The sequence below is a fragment of the Struthio camelus genome, chromosome 2 (genome assembly GCF_040807025.1).
Source record: "Struthio camelus isolate bStrCam1 chromosome 2, bStrCam1.hap1, whole genome shotgun sequence".
Lineage (NCBI taxonomy): Eukaryota > Metazoa > Chordata > Aves > Struthioniformes > Struthionidae > Struthio > Struthio camelus.
The window spans coordinates 142,627,454-142,649,072 of NC_090943.1; the positions used below are offsets into that span (position 1 = coordinate 142,627,454).

General features: G+C 41.9%; 2 protein-coding genes and 1 long non-coding RNA gene across 7 annotated transcripts in view; 2 read left to right on the forward strand and 1 right to left on the reverse strand.

Annotated features, from left to right (window-relative positions):
* Positions 1-1,471, forward strand: part of LOC104149473 (ras-related protein Rab-10) — a 31,981-nt gene extending 30,510 nt beyond the window's left edge. For both annotated transcript variants that reach the window (XM_068932800.1, XM_068932801.1), the window contains one exon: positions 1,113-1,471. In XM_068932800.1, the coding sequence (XP_068788901.1) occupies positions 1,113-1,187 (75 nt within the window). In that variant the 3' untranslated portion in view covers positions 1,188-1,471. The remainder of the gene's footprint in view (positions 1-1,112) is intronic.
* A 138-nt stretch (positions 1,472-1,609) lies between these two features.
* Positions 1,610-8,657, reverse strand: LOC104149448 (uncharacterized). 2 transcript variants are annotated; one of them, XR_695333.2, is made up of 3 exons: positions 7,985-8,657; positions 6,604-6,768; positions 1,610-5,566 (listed from the first exon to the last, which is right to left on the reverse strand). It is a non-coding gene; the product is annotated as an uncharacterized lncRNA (long non-coding RNA). The 2 variants fall into 2 exon arrangements; XR_011139249.1 differs by having other exon boundaries at positions 1,610-4,618; positions 5,269-6,768.
* A 197-nt stretch (positions 8,658-8,854) lies between these two features.
* GAREM1 (GRB2 associated regulator of MAPK1 subtype 1) overlaps positions 8,855-21,619 on the forward strand; it is a 106,487-nt gene continuing 93,722 nt past the window's right edge. For 2 of the 3 annotated variants that reach the window (XM_068932795.1, XM_068932796.1), the window contains exon 1: positions 8,856-9,043. In XM_068932795.1, coding sequence (XP_068788896.1) covers positions 8,923-9,043 — 121 coding nt within the window. In that variant the 5' untranslated portion in view covers positions 8,856-8,922. Of the gene's footprint in view, positions 9,044-21,619 lie in introns of all 3 variants that reach the window. The other variant, XM_068932797.1, reaches the window with a different exon arrangement.

The window sequence follows — 21,619 nt, forward strand, 5'->3', positions numbered from 1 at the left end:
TTTTCCCTTGTTTTTCTTTTTCTATGCTTTAAATTTCATGAAATTCCTGCTTAGATAGCTGTCCTCTCTGAAAATTTCCCTTTATTGTGAGAAATGGATGTTTATGACCGTTGGTTTTGGGTTGAGAGAGGAACATGGTGAATCCAGTGGTTGCATGTACTTCTCTGTATCATTACAAACTCAGTAAACCTGCCAAGAAGAATACAGGAGAATGGAAAGTGGAGAAGTTAGGACATATTTCCTAGGCACCTGACAATGTTCTCTGTGTTTTTGTGCCTGAATGTGGGGTTTTCTGTTCATATTTTTAAGTGTCCAAAGTTGCAACATTTACTCATACAGTTTGCATAGCTGGTTTTGATGGTTTCTCTGGTCAGCATTCATTATCTAGTTGAGTTCATTGCTGAAAGGAGGAGTCCTTTTGTTGTTGATCTTTAAATCTTTTGCAAGTGGCAAATAAATGTTTTACAAGGGTGGAATGCTATTTTGATAGTTCTGTCTTGATAAGATGGAGTTGTTTGCATTTGAGGATATTTCTGGTTTTTAAATACTGGCAAGAAAATATAGAGATTATAATAAATTTCACAAAATAAGTTCATTTCCTTCATAACAATGAATAGCCTATGCCTTTTTAAATGGATGTTGATCTGCAGCTCCCCTCCCTTTAAATCACATTTTTGCTCAATACTTCCAAGATTAATGTAGCTAACAGCAAATTATTGAAAATTGGTGTAGTCAACAGAAATGCCTGTACATTTAGAACAATTCTTGTGAGCAAAGATTTACGGGATCAGTTCATATGGTTTGTACTGTTTCCTCAAAAGACATTTTCTATCCTCTGTTACTTTCGGTCAGAAAAGATGTTTGAAGCAGCTATAGAATGTAAATATATCAACTTGTGACTTGCATTGGCATCAGTCTGCATCTAATTTATTAGAAAACTGCAAACTTGTATTTAAATATAGGGAATATATAGGAAGAAAAAAATAGGGAAGATACACCCAGTGATCCCACCAGATATTTGCATGTTAAAATATAAAAACAGAAAATTCAAGCTATTCAACTGCTGTGTTCCGGTTGTCTTAGTTATATGTTTGCTTTCATTTGTCTTACAGAAATCCTGTCTATTATGTGACTTAGATGTTGTGGATCTAAGTGAAAGTAAGAAGAGAACCTGCTGTGCATTGTGAAATATCATCTGTTATTCCATTTTCTCTTCAGAAAATATTAATTAATGCCAAGGATGTTAAAAGTGAGCCTGTAGTCCCAAAACACAGTATCTCGGCATCCTTTGTAGTACACAAACTTGACTGCCAAATGTTTTGACATTTTATATCCTATTTTCAGAATTTTAAAGTGAAGTTAAAGTTGCATGACTTTTGAATATCACGGGAGGACAACATTTGCATACAAATGTTTGCACAAATTAAATCTAAGTGTATTAATCTTTTCTTATTAAAAAATTTTACCTTAACATTGTTGTGTTGTTTATACCAGACTTGTCATGAACATTAACATTATCACACAGGCAAGGTTCTGATATATGAAATCACTTATGCCATCCCCAAGATAAAATTTCTTTAAAAAGCTGATATTTACTAATTCACTAAGTAGTCCCCTAACATAACGTTCTGGGAATTTTTGGCTTTGTTTCTTTTATGTCCATTTTAGAAATGTGTTACTTGAATACCCTTGAACAAGGAGGTTGCAGAGGTGAAGACTGAGAGGAAAGAAGAAATTATGTACAATATCTGTGCGTTACTGAGCCTTCTTTAGAAAGGAGAGAACATGGAAAATTGTAGTCCAGTAGTCATCTCTTACTGATAAAAAGTTGTTTTATAAAATAATTCAAACAGGTTTTACTAGCATACCTGCATTTTCAAGTGTTCTATTAGTTTGTTCTGTTTGTCGTAAGTGATCACAGTATTAAAAAGATATGCAGTGCGCATTTCATGTTTTTAGGTATTAAATGTTTTTTTTTTCCTCGGAGTAGAAATATATCAAGTATCTAAGTCTGCTCATTGAATCTCTTTTGTACTTGTATATAATCAGCCGCAGTGGAGGATATCAGATTTTAGTTAAATTTAATGAGGGCAGAATCAGGATGTCAGCTTATTTTTCTTTAACTAAAAGCAAACCCAACACAATCCAAACCTGCAGGACACCTACAAAGCAAATGCAAGTTGTGAAATGTGAAGAATTGCTGTGATTATATTGTCGTCGTCGTCGTCGTCTTCTTCTTCTCATTGGTCTAGGAGATGTGGTTCTTCCTGATTATTAAGCTGTTACACCACCATTTCTGAATGAATAAAAACTACTGTGCAAAATCCTGTTCGGAGCTACCCCAACACATCCAGAGTAGCTCCACTGGCTTATTGTTCTGGAACGTTACTACTCTCCTGCAATGTTTCTGACTCTTTTGAGGGCTGCTTTCAAATTATACGTAAAATTAATTTTGCTATCGAGACACTGAGGTCGGTTGGAAAGCGCTTTCTGAAGCACATGGGACCTAATACGCCTGAGCATACAGGCAGGCTACTGTGCGGTAGGCAACTTAGTATGCTTGCAGGTGTGTGACTCAGGAAGGGGCTGCACACTTACCCGCTGCTTCTGAGACTACTGTCCATGAGTAGCGTAGACACAGTTACTGAAGCCAGCATTTAGATCAGAATCTGAACATGAAGAACAAAGGATAATCCCTGCCTTAGATAAAACTGTAGCAAATGAAGAAAATAGTGCCAGAGGAGATGTTGAGAGGCTGTCTAGTTTGTTCTTTTATCCTAGTCCTAGATCAGCCAAACATGCTCAGTTGTAGGAAGGTGTTTGTTTAAAGACCTGCAGTGATGGAGATTCCACTGTCTGAGTAACTTTACTGAGTAATCCTTACTTAACTGGTTTGGCAAGTAAGAAGTTTTCCTAATACCTAAAGTAACTGCTACACATGGAAAGCAGGTTTTCTTTCTTCCTCATGTTTGTGAATACCACGGTCTGGCACCGTCTCCTCTTTAGACCAAAGAATTCCAGTCCCTCCTACCATTCCTTAGAGTCTGGGTTTTCTAAATCCTTTGCTGTTTTTGTTGCTGTCCTGATATTTTTGAGTTGGTCCTCAACTATCCTGTAGTACAGAGCTCAAATCTGAACACCATATTCCAGTTTAAATAATAAGGGCTGGATAGATTTAAATGATTTCTTCATTATCTTGATGCTCCTATTTATATATTCAGCAACTGCGTAAGATAACCTGATGTTGCTAACTGTTCACTTTGTGATCCATGATGCCTCTTTTCTAAAAACTGCTTTTTCATCCTGATACTTATTTGTGCCATTGATTATTCCTTCATACGTGTAGAATTTTGAATTTCTCGTTATTCAGTTGCCTTTCATTTTCTCCAGTTTGCCAAGATCTTTCTGAATCGTAATGCTGTACTCCAGCATAGTTGGAGCCCCTTCCTGTAGATGTGGTCTTCAAATGCGAATAAGTATACTCTATTTAGTCATCCAAGATGTTGATAAAAATACTGAAGAGTTCCGGACCCAAGACAGATCTCAGTGGAATCCCATTTGATACGTTCTTCCAGCTTGAGAATATAAATTATTTTGAAATAATTTTGCACTTGTTTTATATACTTCTCTAGACCATATTCTTTTCAGGTAAGAGCACAGTATATGAAACCCTATGATCTTCATTCTTTCTGCCCTCTCCACAAAGCCCGCTACCTCCTCATAGACTGATCTCACATTGTTTGGTATTGACAGACATTGTTTGGTATTGACAGAGGAGTCTGTCACTTCTCACTGTTACTTCTCTTGTCTCTGCTTTCTAGATGGTTACAAATGGTTGGATTACCTGTTCAGATCTTTCTGAGGAGTGGAAATTAAGCTAATCAGTCTGCAGCGCTCTCTCCTCCTTTCTACCCTTTAAGAGAGATGCAATGGTTGCCTTCTCCAATTTTCTGAACCCTCACACATCCTCTTTTGATTCTTGGAGATAGTCAGTAGCAGCTCTAATGTTGCTTGAAGCAGTTTTTTGAGTACCTAAGGGATTTCATCGGGTCCACTCTGCTCAAAAATCTTCATCTAAGTATTTTCCAATCTATTTCTTCATTATTCTAGCCTAAACTCTTAGCCCTTTGTCAGTAGTGCTAGTGGTTGAATCACATCTGCCTTCTTAAATTGAAAACTGAGATTAAAAAAGACATTTGGGATACTGCTGTCTGGGCATCATCAGTGAATAGATTCCCTCCAGAGAATAACATTAACTTTTTCCTTGGTCTTCTCACTGTGCATTTTTCCAACATCCTTGTTATCTTTTAATTCCAGTTATCTAACATTTTGAGACTTGATCTTTCTGGTGTTGTCCATACATGTTCTGCATATTTATACATATTGACACTTTAGTAATTTGACCTACTTTCTGCTTTGTTTCAGGTCACTGAAAATCTTCCAATTCAGCCAAGTTAGTTTGTTATTTCACTTCCTCTCCTTCCTCTGCAATTTTGCCTTCAGCAGTGGATCTTTAAGGAACTTGAAGCTGTCTTGAACTCACAGTTCTCTGAGTTTAGGTCTGCGTTCAGTTCTTTGTTTCTATTTTGCTGGGGTTTTTTTCCTCCTCTTCTTAAGACTGAAATTCACAATGAAAATAAACATATAAAAGATGGTCAGATTGATCTGTAATTTTAATTTCTCTATAATTAATCGGATTTTCAAACTATGGAATTCCTTCTGTATGTTATTCATTCTCACAACGTTTTCTATTTCTTGTGGCTTAGCTGCTGTCCAGTCACTGGCCTGCCCTAGGGAGGTACAAATTATTTAGGTTCCTAACCACAGCGAAGGTTGGCAGGACCCTACCCCTTCTCTGTTTAACACTCCAGGTAGCATTATTCCTCTCCTCTTTGCATTTTTGTTCTCCTGCACTGAAGCAACTTCTGCCTTTTTCTGAGCACAAGCATTGGGAGTATTCCTGGTCTCTGTCCACAGAGGTGTGCCACCACAGAAGAACTACTCTGATTAGACAGGTCAAAAAAACCCCTACCAAACGGCTACACAGTGTGTTTGGAGGCATTTACCCAATTAGAAAAAGGGTTGTAAGTTGAGAGCGTTATCTTCATTTACTTCTGAATTGTCTCTTAAGCTGGCTGGATGATAGCGTCACACAAATTTCTACTGAAGGAATTTTTAGAAGAAATAATGGTTAAATGAGGGGTTTGACTGGAAAAAAAAAGGATGCCTCTTACAATGAGAGAGAAGATAAAAGGTAAATGTACATACCAGAACGGCAGGTCTCTTTACAGTACCTTGTAGGAGCAAAGATTGCTTGGATTTTACCAATAAGACAGGAATAGTGTTCTCTTTCAAAACATGAGATACGCAGACATCAACTATACCAAATATGCTGTTCTCTTTCCACTTTCCCCCTCACCGCCAAGAAAGGTTTAAGATCCAGTTCTGAAATGATTGCTGCAGCTCCTCTTATTTTAAGTGGACTTGTGAACATTTACTTATCTGAAAATCAGGTCTGCTGTAAATGCAAATCACATACAGGAAGAAGGAGGGTATTTCTTTTTTTCTGTAAAGAATTTATTTTAAAGAAAAACTGTCTGAAATGGCTCCACAGCTAACATGTGAAATTTACTGTATAAGGCACATAATTTTATTTGGTGTATGCATATTAAACTGTAAAGCAAGTTACCAGACTAAAAAAACAGTTTCTTTTGAACAGCTCCATTTCAAATGCTACCATAGATATGAATGGATGATGACCTGAAACACTTTAAAAATCTTTTTACTGGCAATAGAATAAATATATTAGAGATTTTATAGCCTGCTCTATAACTGCATTGCTAAACAAACATGAAATGTTGTCAATTCAAAATGCACTTGAGAATAATTTCAGGAATTATTCCGAGTCCCCCTGCCACTGCTTACTTTCATGACTACCATTTCTTTTAGATACAAAAAGACTGTCTCTGAATGCTGTCTGAAAGACACATACACAAGAACTAAGGGCTCCTGAAAAAATGAGGCCCTGATCCTGAAATGGATCTGCTAGCACTCATTTCTGTAAAGGTTTATTGACTTCATTAACTTAATTAGTATTTTGCAGCAGTGTAGGAGACTTGGTAAGAGATCACACTAAAGGTCTGAGGCACTGCTAAACATCAGGGAAATGATTGTATCTAAAGTGTTAATTATACATAAGGTGCAGTTAAAACAAGGAAGAGGCACAGTTTCATATGTGCTTGTGATTTGAATGCTGTACATGTAATATTAGAATATATTTCAAGAAGGTTCAGCTACAGTATAATTAGGGCATGTAACAAGGTCACTCTAAGAGCTCTAGTGAAACAGTTAAATGCTAATAAGCTTTATGATGTTAGTTTGCCTGAAAATAACTAAATGAAATTTAGGCTGTGTCGAGAATTTACATTTAAAAAAATGCATTGTGTTCAAATAGAATGGGAAAGAGTATGTTAGGTTTCTACAATTAGAAAGCAAACAAACAAGAAAGGCTTAAAAACTGTATGACATATAAAACTGCCTGAAGAAGGAGAAATTAATCTTTAAAAAAAAATTAGCAATTGCTATTTCAGGTGTGAAAGATACATTTCTTCCCAGAAAGCAGAACTGCATGATGTTTGAGAGAAGCATATGCTGTGAGACTGTATCTATCCTGGAATTAACGCTGGCTAAAATCATGTTTAAAAGCAATTCTTCAAGCAATTCTTCAAGTCCTGGTGAATCCCACTGCATCCAGTAACCTTGTCAAACCTGAAAAAGTTAAAACCATTATTTTGATTTCCATATTTCACATAATTATGCTTTTAGCTATTATATCACTTTGCACTTCAATAGCTCCATTCACTGAAGCTGTTCAAAGCATTTTGCAGACTTTGTAAAAGGGATGCAAGTTACAAAAAAAAATCCACAATCCGTATGGATATTTTTAATGCTGTTATGATAACTAGGATCTAGTAGCACCATAACTGAATTGAGAGAATTATGGTTTGTCATAATTAGTGCTGGGAAATCCCAGTGCCTTGTCAAGGTGGGGTTCCAACCAACCCAGATCCATCACGGTGGAGAGCATGCGTGCAGCACCAGCTTCTCTTTGCCATGGAGCAGAACAAGCGCGTATCTGTCTTGGCCCTCCATGTGCCTGTGGTGCTGTTGGCACCAGCAGTGAACAAAGACACTCAGCAGGGCTGGCTCCTTTAGAAAGCACGTGAGGAAGCAGGAAGGGCAGGAGAGCTATTTGCACTGCAACTCTTGCGAGCTCTCGCCCAGCAATCGCCAACAGCCTCAAAGACAGATACCGCAGAAGACAGATCTTGGAGAGAGAGCCTAGTTGTGGATTTTTTCAGTCCTTTTATAAATCACTGGAAAGTACTTTTATAACGTTCCTAGTCAATCAGACAGCCTTAAGCATAGCAGAGCTTACTGTAATCAAATTTTCAGTTTTGATACAAAAGTGAATTGAAATACACTCAGCATACCACCCGGGAGTAAGTTTTCCCTGTTGAAGCTCCCCCAGTTTCTAGTCTAGCAATCTGGAGATGTTACACCTACCATAGGAAAAAAAAACCCCACAAGATTACAAGAAAAAAATTATGAAGCTTATATAAGGCTTCATTACATAAACCATTCCGAAAAGAGAACTAGTGGTTGATTTAAAATTTTCCTGTGGCCGGAAGATCACAAAACACCCACCCGGTGTATTTAATACTTGCATGTGCACTAACAACAAGTCAAAGATCTTGCTCTAACTTCTGTGTGTTACTCTTCATACTTTAAATATTCATTTGTGGCTCACAGCTGAAAACTAAAACAAGAGATACATGATCAAAGTTGTCATTTAACTGGATTATTCTTAACGTAGTATGAATTTCACAGGCAAATTACCTACGGTGAATAGTGAGAAGACTTAATGCAACATACTTGCTCAAAACCGCTTTGATAAATGAAGTGAAACATGTTATCTACTTACTGTACATTTAAATGTGTGTACAGATGGATCTCCCTGTCCTCTTGCTTCCTTTTGCTTATTTTACAGGGGAGCGGCACATGTAAATCCATGTGCTCGAAGAGACGCCAGAACCTTTCTAAGTTGCACGCCAAGCACGTTAAGGGCAATTAAATGATGCATATCGCCTCACTTTGTGCAGTGCTACGGCCTCCCTCGCCGTAGCCTCCCTTTCCCAACCCCAGTCCTGGGAACTGGCTGCAGGGAGAGCACTCCGATCGTCTTTAAAGGTCACAGCCTGGCTCCAAGGCGTAGCTTGATCTTCCCCGCCGCCCGCACCCCCTCACGACCGCCGGGAGGGGGGGGGCCCACACCCCCTGCGGCCGCTGCTGGGCGAGCGCGGCCCGGCCGGAGGGGGCCCCGCAACGGCCGCCCAACGGCCGCCCAACGGCCGCGCGGCGCCAACCGCTGCAGGTCGGGCGAGCGGTCGGAGGGTGGAGTGAGAGGGACAGGCTCGGCGGCGGCGGCAGCGGGCTGCGGCGGCGGCGCTCCCCCGCCGGGCGGGTAGCCCGGCACTTTCCTTTTTGGAGCGGGGAGGAGCGGCAGCTGCGCAGGCGTTTCTCGCACCCTGTTGATTAGTCAGTGCTGGGATGGCGCTTCCTGGGCCAGGCACGGCAGCGGGCAGAGCGCCGGGCGGCCCCAGCCGGTCCCGGGGGGCGGCGGCGGCGGCGGCAGCGGGAGCAGCCGCCCGGCGGGCGGCCCCTTCTGCATAGCCCGGCCCGGCATGTCCCGCGGCGGCCGGTGCTGAGCGCGGCGGGCGGGCTCCTTCCCTCCCTCCGTCCTTCCCTGCCTGCCCCTCTCGCCGCCTGCCCGCCCGCCTCCCGCTGGCGGCAGCCCCCCGCCGGCGCGGCGCGGCGGGGCGCGGCGCGTCTGGCTGCCCAGGCCGGGCGGAGGACGGGAAGATGGACCCCGGCCCGCCGCCGGGCTGCAGCCTCAAAGAGGTGAAGTGGAGCGCCGTGGCCGTCCCCTTGGACCTGCTCGTCAGCACCTACCGGCTCCCGCAGATCGCCCGGCTGGACAGCGGTGCGTGAGGCGGCGGCGGCGGCGGCCCGAGGCGAGGCGTCTCCCCGCGCCGCGGGGGTGGCGGGGGGCGCGGTGCGGTGCGGTGCCCGGCTGGGCCCGCGGCGGGCGGCAGCGGCCCGGCCGCGAGTTAATGGCCAGCCGCGGAGCCCGCCGCGGGGCCAGCCGCGGGGCGGGCTGGCGGACCGCGGCGGCAGATTCTCCCGTCCAGCCCCAGCCGGAGGGAGCCGGAGAGCGCTGCGGCTTCCCGAAACGCTGCCCCGTGCGGGCTCTGCCCCGCAGCCAGCCCTTAACGTGGGGTCGGCGCAAAGCTAGGGCTTCGGTTGGGGTCTTCCTGCGCTGCCTTGCGTCAGGATATCTGGGTTTTCCCCCCCTCTGCCCCCGCACCGTTACTGCATGTGTCGAGGGGCACTCGGGGAAGCCTGCGCTGCCAGCTGCCAGCCCCCGAGAAAGGTCCTCGAAGTCGCCAGTTAGAACATAGAAGGGCATTTGCAGTGCTTAAAGACCCCATATTGCGTTGAAGTGATGCTGTGGTGGCTACATCAAGGCCAAATAAGACAGAGTATTAAATAACAAAGTGGGCTAAATCACAAAATATCTGCTTGCCGTTTACTGGAAAAGCAACAGACCTGTAAAAGAGAGGGGTAACTTGAGAGGCCTTTTAAGTCTCCAGAAAACTTTTTATTACTCTTCACTTGTATTCTAACCTATGGTTTCGAAGTCTGCATGTTTCTGTTCACTTCAGGAAATCAAAAATAGTGCAACTGAATGGCTATCACAGCAACATCTTACTATTCCTACATACTTCTCTTCAGAAGTAGTAAGCTAGCACAGAGAACTGAGGAAATAATCATTTGGGGGTGTGTGTGCGTGGGTTTTTTGTGTATTTTTTCTTTATGACGCTCAAACAGCTGATGTATGATGCTGTGTATGTATGTTGTGTGGTAGCCCCATAAAAACTGTCTGACTCTCCCAGCCCTAAGGGAATGCAGAAGATATCTCAGAAATCAGGAAAAATTTCCAGACCTTATGATTCATTAGCTTATGAAGTGCCCTCGCAGTTATATGATCTAATGGAGCAATTCTCTTACAAAGTTTTGTATTGATTTGGACAGTTAAAAAGGGGCACAGGAAATGTCTTCTATTACTATCCTGTGTGCAGGTCAAGACCAGGATTGGTTTATTACTTAACTGCACTTCCCATAATCTTGCGATGATGCAAGCCAGGGTTTTTTTGACTTTGTCCTTTGGTTATGCAGTACATTTCCTATCCCTTGTAGTGCTTTCTTGGAGCTGGTGCTCAGGAGCAGGTTAAAGAGAAGGTTCTTTGCCTTTTTAACTGCATCTGACTATTTTTCATTATTATCAGCCATACACTGTCCTGTGATTATAATGGCAAAGCTGCTATGTTAAAGAGTTCCTCCTGTGGTAATACCTTTTGTCACTTGAAACAGCTAACATGGCCTCCCAGTCTCTGCACTTTAGGCTGTCAATTTAGTTGAGATTGCTGGCAGTGATTCAGACTTTAATAGGCTATATTGATGACTTACTAATTTCCCTGTCTCTGTGTTATACTTCTTCCTAACCTCCCCATTCCTCTTGACCTGTCTCATGGAAAGGGCCCTGCAAGAACTTTGAGTGCAGAGAAAGTTGATGAGTTATGAGGCTAGTATCCCCCCCCCCAGCTATTTCCCACCCTTCTTTATGGACTTTTGTGGGGAGGGGGTGGGCAAGGTGGTCTCGTTTCAGAACTGGGGACAGGAATGCACCATAATTCACCATAATTGTTGGGGAGACAAAAATGATGCTAACTTTGTGCAAAGGCTTTTTCTCCTGTGTGCCACCCTTAAAGCATATGGGCACACACAGATGGAAGTAGACAGACCTGAGCTCTGTTGAGCATGCCCTGAGATGGCCAGACATGAGACAGCTGTTGGTCTGGCTGTATGAGTGAAGGTCCAGCCCTCTACTAAATCCTGCTAAAAGGCAGGCTTGGATATAGCACTGCAATAAGTTGACAATTTGGCTTTTGAACTGGAATTGGTTCAGGTCTGGCTAGTTCCGAGTTGGAGCAAGGGCTTGTGGGTCTGCTTTTACCTGCTCATATGGACATACTTTTTCACTTCTGGAATGACAGATGGCAGACAAATCAATATTTTATAAAGAATATAGATGCCATAGTCTCTCTGGTACTAAGAGCAGACTTTTTCTATTTCCAAAGGAAATTGTCTTGCAGTAAGAGAAAAGCAAGCCTTGAGTCAGCATGTGGTCTGCTAAAGGGGAAAAAGTTGGGAACATGCAATATTTGTGTAGAGTCTGGAGCACCTGCTGTTCCACGGTCATTGGTCTTCATCTCTGTCCTTGTCTTGCTAAGTGGAGCTCTGTTGGAGAGCTTCTTGATAACATACTGATGAAAATAAATTACAAAGTCCATTCCAAATGCATATTATCTGATGCTTATGAAGTTTAAGGCTATCTCTGTTAACCAAGTAGTGTCTTGTACCAGTTTTATCAGGATGCAGTTCTTTTCTCTGCACCACTGAAATGTACAGCTTGTAGATACTCATCCACAAGTCATAGTTTTAGTTTACACAGAAGTGACCTTGTCTGTTCATTAGGTGCTGAATTCCTCTTGAGGCCAGTGGAAGCTGCACGTGCTTTATACTGTTGGAAATCAAACAACCTTCAGATGTCTTACGTACATCCCATTTAGATTTCATAGCTAGCTAGTATGTCTGTGGTAGCTGGTTGTTTCAGTGATTGTGAGGTTTTATCAAAGCCAGAATTCATTTTCTTTGGAGGACCAGGATGTAGAAGGGAATTGAAAAGTTGGTAACATATTTTCTTCAAAGACGACAGCCTTACTGTGTTGTTTCTACATTTCTTAACGGAGGTGAATGCTCGGTGGATATTATTCTTGGATGATATGCACATAAGGTCCTCAGTCTTTCATTGTTGCTGCAGCACCTTTAGGGCTTTCAGATTGAAGTGGGGAAATGGATATGATGAATATTTCCAGTTGGGGTGTGAAGCTCCTGGAAGAATGCCCTTAAGTAGTTCAGTTTGATTTCTTGACAGAATGAAGTTATGAAATATTTATGTGCACTAAATTCAGTCCTCTCCTAGGAAGGGAGGGCTTTTTTTGATGGTATGGCGTAAAGGAGGAATGCGAAGTAGTAGTCTTATGTTAAGGTATCTGTGGAAGTAGTTAGGCAACCATGTCTGCCTTATCTATATAGAAATGAGAAATATGTCAACTTTAACTGTTTTTTTTTTTTTTAATATGAAAATTTAAGATTGCTTAGCTGGGTTTCGGGTCATGTTTTTGGATGCTCATAAATGATAAGTTCTGTACTGTATCATTTTGAGGGTCACAGCTTGCGTAGTGTTTCAATCTACTCTTGTATTTTAATATTTTGCTGGTGAATATTTGTATATTAATTGAACAAACTAAATCCAAAAACACAATGCTCTCACCCCTTAGAGAAAGGGAACTGCTTTTTCCATGTTCTTTCCAACATCTAGTGGCTTGAAGATTTCTAGAGGATAGCTCAAATATAAAACTGTTAACACCTTACCAGTGAAAATAGTGAAATCCAAAGGATGATATAAAGTTCATTCAAGTAGGCTGTTTCAGATGGAAAGAAACAAGATTCAAAGAGTGACAGATGAGCAATTTTTCTGTTGTATTTTCTTCTATCTTCTCTCCCTGCCCGCTCCTTTCCTCCCTCCCCCCCCCCCGCCCCGCATCCCCACAAATTTGTGTTGTAACAGCGGAAAGCTACCCCAATGAAATTGAGGGACTTATGTGTGGGCTCAGTGAGAAAAAAATTGCACTCTGGCAACTAGCAGCAAAAAGAGCTTTTGTCTGAGTTTGGTTGTTGCAAATACGGCGAAACGTGACCATAGCTGATATTGGAGAAGCTTGGATGCGCTTGGAGGTTTGGATTGCCTGTGTTCAGATAATAGTAAAAGAGGCTAAAAGTCGTTGTATGGTTGTATTTTTTTGCTAATCTGTAACGCTTAAGTGATGTTGCACGTGGTTATCTCAGGGTTTTAAATTTCTAAAAACTATTTTTCTAAGGATAATTTTAGAGAGCTAAGGAGAAATGCTATCAAGATTAAGAGCTGGAAAGTGTCGCTTTGCGTAGAGTTGACCTTCAGGCCTAGCTTTTCTGCATGTAAGCTCACTGCTCTCTTCAGACTCCAACAGTCCCTCATTTTTTACCCAGTGGGAGTTCCTTTTACCCTGCCACTACTGCTTAATTTCCACAAGTACTTAAAGAGCTGACTATGCTATCAGTTGTTTTGACCCACAGAATGGGTATGAACTAGAAAAGTTCACAGAAATGCACAGGTTCTCTATGAAGACTAGATTTTCTGGGATCAAGAGGGGATGCAATCCTCTTTTTATTTATTTTTTTCACAAGGGACAATCGTACTTGCATATGCTCCAGAAAATGTGTTATGGAAGCTGAAGCTCTTGGGATCGAAACATAGTGGCACTTGTTTGGTTGTGTGAAGACCTCAGCTTGCACAGAAGTGCTTTCCTGCTATGCGCTATAAGAAAACTATACTGAATTTTTCTGGAGTGGAGTCTCTAGGTCCTTGTTGGTCACTAAGATTCAGAAGGAAATTCATCTCTATGTGGTGTAAATGTGTGGTTGCTTTAAGATAAAATGACAGAATTAGTGACAATAAAGAGAGGGGGGAAAAAAATCCGTAAAATGGGTGAAAAATCTGTTTTAATTTTTTTTTCCTTAGCCCTGACTACACTCTTGTGAGTAACAGCACTGGGAGAGTAGTGAGTTTGTCTTGCTATTGCTGTTGGGGATGAAGAGGTTTTATTTACTGCACTATAATTCCCAGTTCTCCTTGGTGGGATTCCACACTAGATGCACTACTTCCCCCCACCCCTTTTCCCCTTAAGGTATTCAGGTGCCCTCTTTCTCTCCCGTTTCAAAAACCTTTCACCGTGATGTCAGGCTACTCTATTCCCTTTCAGTGGACTGTTGTTCCTTACAGCACGTTATTGCAGGGCTTAATCTGGTTCTAAATGTCTTGAAACCGAACACCCTTGTAGCTTATCAAAGAACATTATACTAAATAGACCAGCGTGGCCATGTACATAATGAAAATTTCATATTGCGTCACTCCACAAATGTGGGTTATCTGTGAAGCTGAACAATGTTTTGAAACTACAAAGAATCTTATTCTTCTAAGGTCTGAGGGCTGATATCCAGGCTTTAATTGTTGTGAATGATCTTCTTTCAAGCAGCTATTGCAGAGTGTCTCAGTAATCCATTATTGATACACGGGAATAAGAATCATGTAGGGGAGGAGTAAAACTTTCAAACAGACCAAAAAAGAGAATTCATATATGCTTAGACTCTGAGCAGCTGCCATGGTCTAAATTACTGTTCTAGGTATGGCAATCTGTTGTGTACTCTGGTAGATGGCAGTTCGCTTGTATATTGTGCTGATAGATAAGAGTCTCTTGATCGAAAGGCAAAAAATATCCCTGAGATATGGTACATCCTTGTGGTTTGATTTCTTTCCTAAGCAGCTTTAAAACTCTAACTGTTTATACTGTATGTTCTGCCATTAAAGTATAATCTCAGAATCATCTCCTTGTCTTCTCTTTTCTTTTTTCCCTCCTTTTCCTTGTGGTCTGTTGATTCTATCAAGGCCATTGAATGAAAAAACAATTCACAGGTTGCCACTAGCCACTGGTCCTGTTTTTTTGTTTGTCTTTTTTTTGTTTTGTTTTGTTTTTTCTTTTCCCCCTGCTGGCAGAGATGTGCTCCAGAAATATTTTAGTGAAAAAGCTTTTAATTCATTTAAATTCTGCAGCTACCCAATGGTGCCTGTAAAGACGATAGGGCCCTCCTGGAGGTAGAGTCCAGCAACTTGGCAAAATCTATTCTCAAGAGCAGCACAGGCTTCCGGATGAGTCAAACAGCAATTCAGTAGCATATTCACTTTAAAGCTTAAAAAAAAAATCACTGAGCTGGTTTTGTGTTTGGCAATGGTTTCATGTACAGTAGAGTGTACATATATTCCTTAAACAGTATGCCATTTGCACTGCACTGGACCCTTGGTAGCACTGTAGGGCTGTTAAGATGCAGAATAGTTGCCTTCCTCTCATTCATGGTATACTTAATAAATGCTCAGATTCCTCACTGCCACAAGATGTGAAACTTCTAATTCTTGGTTTAAATTTCAACATTTTTGACTGTATTAGGCAAAGCCCTTATGTACATACCTGAACAAACTCTCCCTGGACAGTGCTGTAGTTCAGGGGTTGGATAGCAAAACACTATTAGTGTTTTCTTAACTAAAATTCAAGTGCTATAATTTTCAATACATAGGTAAAGTCTTTGAGGAAGCTTAGTGCCTTAGGTTTTGTTTGTTTGTTTAATTTAAATTACATGTGGCTTTCAGGTAAGCCACAAGATATACCTAAAATCAAAGGAACTAAGGTGTCCTAAACAGCATAACCCTTAAACTTAAAACAAATCGAATGTAACAAATCATATGCTGATGTTTCAAAATATGGTAGTAAGGAATGGTACAAGACTAGCATAGGAAAAAAGATTTTTGTTTTTTATGCTTTGTCTGTGAATACCTTTCTGGGACTAGGTGTTCCTGACTTCGGTGATTACATGGATTGGCACTGCCTATAATAGTCCAGTTAAGGCAACTCAAGCGAGTATGCCAAGAATAAATGCTGGAGGATATTGGACAACATGGTCTTATGCTCCAGGATTTGATGTGAGAAGAGTTACACTGTGTTCCAGTCATTCTAAGTGGTGGTTTGTCAGCAGTAAAGGGCATGGGTGTTGCTGTATTTCCTTTTGGCATTAGGTTGGATTAGGGAAGCTTAAGTCTCTCCCCTATAGGAAAATATTCATCATCTTAATGTGCGTTGCATATGACTCAAAAACAGCTTTCATAAAACCCAGTGAGCCAATTTTTCAAGCAGCAAAATTTTTTCCCCTTTGGAACAAATTCTATGTAGCATTTATGATCTGCATTTTTCATGCCATTTATAGCATGAAAAGCTTGTGTAGCTGACTGTTACACCTTCACCTGTGGACCAGATCTGCTCATTTGAGCAGTTGATGCTGTAATTTAGACTAAAGACCTGGCACGGCAATATAAAATTGAGATGTGTAAGCAGGTTGTAGAGGGTGTCTTTGCTGAAGTTCAGGGCCATGTCTGCTTTGCGGTCTTTGTGGTGGAGTGCATGTCAGCGTAAAAATACTAATATCATAGTTTTGCCAGAGCACCCGCACACTTGGCTGAGGCATTGCATCAGCAAGATGAGCTGCACTGTCTTGATGTCACCTGCACTGCTGTGGTGTGTTGCCCTGTAGGGCTTTGTGCTGTGCGCTGTGGCATGGAAGCATCTTCCTAGGCGGTGGGAAGGGTTTGGAGTCCAGACTCTTTGTCCCATAGTGTGCTTTGGCTTTCAGTCTGTGCAAGAGAGTAATCAGAAACTTGGACCTTCAGAAAGATAACAGCAGAGTGTCTGTCGGGGTGGAAGGGAATGAGGGATGAGGAGGAGAGACCTGCATATAACTCTTGCAAGGCGTTAAATCCAACAATTGCCACTGTGACTGATTTTTCAGTGGGAGAAATAAGACTAGAGATGTTATGGAGGTTACAGATAGTGAACAAAAACTGTCAAATCCTACAGATGCTTACACACCAAGTCTGAAGCATAGCGAGAGATGCTTCTGATACTGGGAAACGCTCACTGAGCATCTGGATCAAACTGTGATGCAGATCTGAAATGATCTTCAGCAGCTGCTGGTGTGCTCTGAAGGCAGAAGGTTTGTGGAGCTCTGTGCCATGCTTGCTCCAGCTTAGGCATACCCAAACAAGAGGTCTTGCTCCTTCGGTGAAGGAGTAGATGATGATCTTACCCTGAAAAGCAGCAAACCTTGTTAAGGTGGTGAAGGTGATATGCAAATTAATGTGAAGAATTGTAATGTGACAAGATACAAAAAAAAAAATCTGATGCTCTTCCCACTGCAGACCCTCTAATGAGAAAAGGCATGCGCTGATTTCTGTTCTCGTTTTGCTACCTTTTTCTTCCCCCGCTTCCAAAACTTGCTTCTCAGTATCTAATCAAAAGCAGTAGTTTTGGTTCTGCAGGACTGGTGGGGAACCTGCTCTGAGGTTAGCATAGGGTCACTTGGAGGTTTCTTGAGATGCATATTTTCAGGAAGTGGAAGATTGTTTGAGAAGTGCTTTTTTTGTTTGCTTTTTCTTTCCCATTATTATAATTGATGCCAGTTGTAATCACCAAGAACGTGGTCTTGTGTATGTTTCCTGGGCCCGTGAGGACGTCACTGAGCTCCTAAGCAGAGGCAAGGATGAAGATTTGACTACTGTGTCAGAGGCTGCAAAATGCCTGAACATTCACTTGGTAGATTAAGTTGATATTGGAATGGCATCGTGCCAGGGCTGAATCTTAGTGACTCAAATATAAACATTATGTAAAACACAACATGCTGCAATAATATTTGTGAAAGGAGCAGGGCAAACCTTACGGCCAAAGTGGCGGCACTGAGGAAGTTGGGGAGTTTCTTTTTACAGTCAAAAGTTGAGGGAGTGGGAGGAAAAGCTAAGCGAGAGAGCAGAAGTCCTCCCTGACAGGGCAGTGTATAATGCACTCTTCTGCTTTGTGTTTGTGTGAGTTCATGACAAAACTTGAACCTGCTGTGGGTGAGGAGGGCAGCTCCCTGGGTGAAGGCGTCACCTGCGTCAGGGTGTTGTGTGAGAGCTGCGTGTTCAAAGCCAAGGTGTAGGGCACAGGACCCATGAGGTGGTGGTTCCACGCTGTGTTGTTAAGACAGCTGGAGTGTTCCAAGATATGGGCTGATTGGAGGGGGTCTGGAGAAGTAACAACCCTCACATTTCTTGTGGTCATTCACAGGATCCTTTCTGTACTCCTAGATGTTTTTCTTTTTTATCTGAAAAACACTGAGGGGAGGCTAAGTAACTTTCTGGTATGTGAAAAAAGCAACTGCAAGTACAGAAGAATAAACTGTTCCTATTTGTAGGATGGAGCAGAGAAGTAAAGGGCTTTGGCTACAGTCAGATTTAGGTTAAACATAAGAAAGACCTTCCAAGCGTGGGTAAGCTTTGAAATGCAAACTGTGTTCCTTGAGTGGAGAGGACAGCACGCTATGTCATCCTGGGATGGTACTTTGAGTATATGTGTATTGCAGACTTGCTGCGGCAGTACGGTTGGTTATTCAGGCAGCACAGCAGCTGCCGTGATGTGAAGTGCCTCTCACAAGTGGTGTAGAGGTTGTGTGTGTTACAGCTGGGCAGGGTCTTCATGGATTTGTATGTGCACCTCTGGGTCCTTCTGCTTTCCCTTTTCCTTTTGCCTCTGCCCCTGGTGTTGCACGACCTTGAGAATGGCGCTCCCAAGCAGATACAATAATATGTTCTCTCACATTTGTTTTTGGTTTTTTTTTTTTTTCATTTAAGTTGTTATTCAAACAGAGTGCAATAGGTGCCTCTCAAGGATGCATCACTGGTGGGCAGAAAGTCGTGTAATATTTAAAAGGTCATCTGCCAGGCAGTGAGTAGATGAGAAAGTTGCCTACAGTTTTCTGGGGAAGTTCTCTCTCTCTCTCTCTCTCTCTCTCTCGTTAAGTAAGACTGACGCTTTCCTAACAGCTGCACAGCAGTTCTTATCCTTTAGGGCAATTTAAGAACACTTTCTCAAATCTGTAGCAGGGTGGAGGCTGCCTGGCTTCTCTGGATAATAAGTGCAGTAAGTTAAACAACTCTGTCCCACTGAAAAGCAAGCACTGAATATTCTTGGTACTTTCTGGCACTTGACCATTTGGGAAAGAAAGAGGAAAGATAGCGGGTCGGGGGCAGAAAGGAAACTGCTTATCTGCAAGCAACAACAACAAAAAGCAAAGCACATGTGCATGAATCTTTTTCTTGTCCGGAGTTGCTGTTGCCTCCCTCAGTGGATTTTTTTCAGGGCATGGTTGTCTTCAAGGAGCCCTTAGCTGTCTGCCCTGTATTATTCAGTCCTTCCCTCATAGTACTGCCCAATGCTTGTGGGCTTCCAGTAGGGGTTGCAAGATATCTGCAGTCACTTCCAAGGTAGTCATAGGGTTAAAACATCCAGTACTGCCTAGCAGAAGCAGGACAAAGAGATGCAAGGAGCTGCTCCATTTTTTTCTGTTAGCCTTTCTTCCTTTTGGATAGGACAAGTCCGTAGATCCTTTTCAGATATAAAAAGACACATACTTTCTGTGCTGCTTCTTCCTACCACATACTCTTCTTTGCCATCAACTTAGAAAAAATTGGGAACAGGAATTCTGGTTTGTTTCTTGGACCAGATAGCAGTGTGATGTTTAGCTATGGGTGTACTATGAGTGATGGCTGTGTATGTGCTACCAGAAATGAGAAAGCAGGCAGGGAAAAGCATTTCAAATGCTTCTGGGCTCTTGGAGGTTTCTGATCTTGGTGACTGAATTTGGAACTGCAACTAGCTGCTGTTGGGAGCAGGCAGGGGTTCAGGACTTTGCTACTGAGAGGTGGTTTATATCAGTGCAGATAAGATGGGATCTCCTGAGTCCAGTAGTGACGCACTGCTTCCTGTGTTCACATGCTGTTTGATTTAACTTCAGTAACCACATGCAGGAATTTTGTTGGCAGGACTCAAAAATGAATTGGTAGGCTTTACAAGTAATGCTTCCTTTTGTTGACCAGCGCTGGATACTTACTTGACTTATGGAAAGTGAGTGGAGATACTAAGCGCTTCTTAGAATAGCAATCCTTGTCTTTGTTTACATGATGTGAACAGTTGAAAATTTTGTGTGTGTGAAGCAATGTGTATCCTTGTTGGAAAATCAGTTTCTTAAACATTAAATCATGCTTACTTCTTTCTTAATAGTTCTATTCTGGCATCTATTCATTAAAAGGTCAAAATGACCTCTTTTCCTCTTTGAAGAGGGCTATAACCACACTTATATTGGATAATACCTAAGATCCTATCTGAGATGCATTTATTTAACTTTGTTATGGTCAGACTTTTTTCTCTCTTGGCCCTTAAACGTGAAGCTACATTGTATTTATACTAAGAAAAGAGAAAAAGCATCTGTGGAAACGTGAATCAGAAAGATGGTAGGGTTACATATGAAAATATAAAATGTGACTAGTAACACACGCATGTTATTGCAGTCTTTGAACCCAGGATGTGGCTGGGGACAAATAGCAAAGCTGCAGGCACCACTACAGCTGAATGTAGGGCAATTCAGAAGAAAAGATCTTTTTTTGTTGTTGTGGTTGTGTGTTTTAAGCGTTGTATTGTCAAATATCCTTTGTGTTCCTATCAATATATGACAAAATATCTTAAGTTTGAATGGCCTGCGGGCAAGGATAAATGTCCCCTCAAGGGAGAAAATGAGGCATGATGGGGATTTTTTCACTGTCATTTTTATATGTAGCTTGCCAAAAGTGGAAGCTTTTTTTTTTTTTTTTTGGTATGTTCTTAAGATGATAAAAAAAACAAACATATTATTCACTTACCCTTCATGTCTTATTATAAACAAAGCCTTCTTTTATACCTTACAGTTTAACTGCAGATTTTTTCTGGAAACAATAAAAAGGATTAGTACTTAGGATTAGGACTGTTGATCAGAAAAGAATTACGTGTACTACTTAGTGTTGTGCAGCTTTGATTGCATTTCTCTTGTTCGTATTCCCATCTTGCTCAGATGCACTCACTGTACCAGAACGTAACCAAAACAAGCAGGTGCCAAATTACATGCATAGAAATTCTAGATACTCAAGTGTATGTGGTCAGTTTGTGCTTGGAGAGGTGTTCCTCTGTTATTAGTGACATCTGAGTCTTTCCAGGTTGAGCTGAAGGGGTAAGGTTGGCATATTTGCAGTACAAAGGACGTAGCACCACTGACAAGCCGGTGTTGTGTGTGAAGGATCAATTATTGCGTGCACGGTCTCTGACGGCATCGTGCAAGCGGCTAGGCTACTTGGAAAGCGGCCAGGTGGCAACCCTACTTCAGAGCATAGCTGAACTTTTGCTTGCTTCCAGCTGTTTTTATTCCAGCCCTACCCAGACTGCAAAAAGCAGAGGCGAATTAGAGTGGAATGATGAGTTCTTTTGAAGCCAAAGAAAACGATGCTTGAGCAGCTCCTGCGCTTTGGCTACTTTATTTTTAATTGGGAGTTTGTCCAAGATGCCCTAAGTTCAAACAGGGATCACTGCTGTGCAACACAAAGAAGCGCAGTGTCTCTCTAGCATTTGGGATATATAATGAGAGTACTGACCATGCTTACTTGGGTACTATTGTAAAATGCCATCTAATTACAAATAACTGACAATACACAGGTCCCTAGCTCTAATACTGTGCCCAGGAAAAGTTTCTATGAATGAGCTGCTTTTTTTTGTCTGCTGGAGGAATCTAGAATCAAGGTCTAGATCTTAGCCCCGCAAACCTCATGGATTTAAAGATTTCTTTATGGGTGTCCTCAATCCGGGGAGCCCAAGTGAGAATTTTCAGATGGGACTTG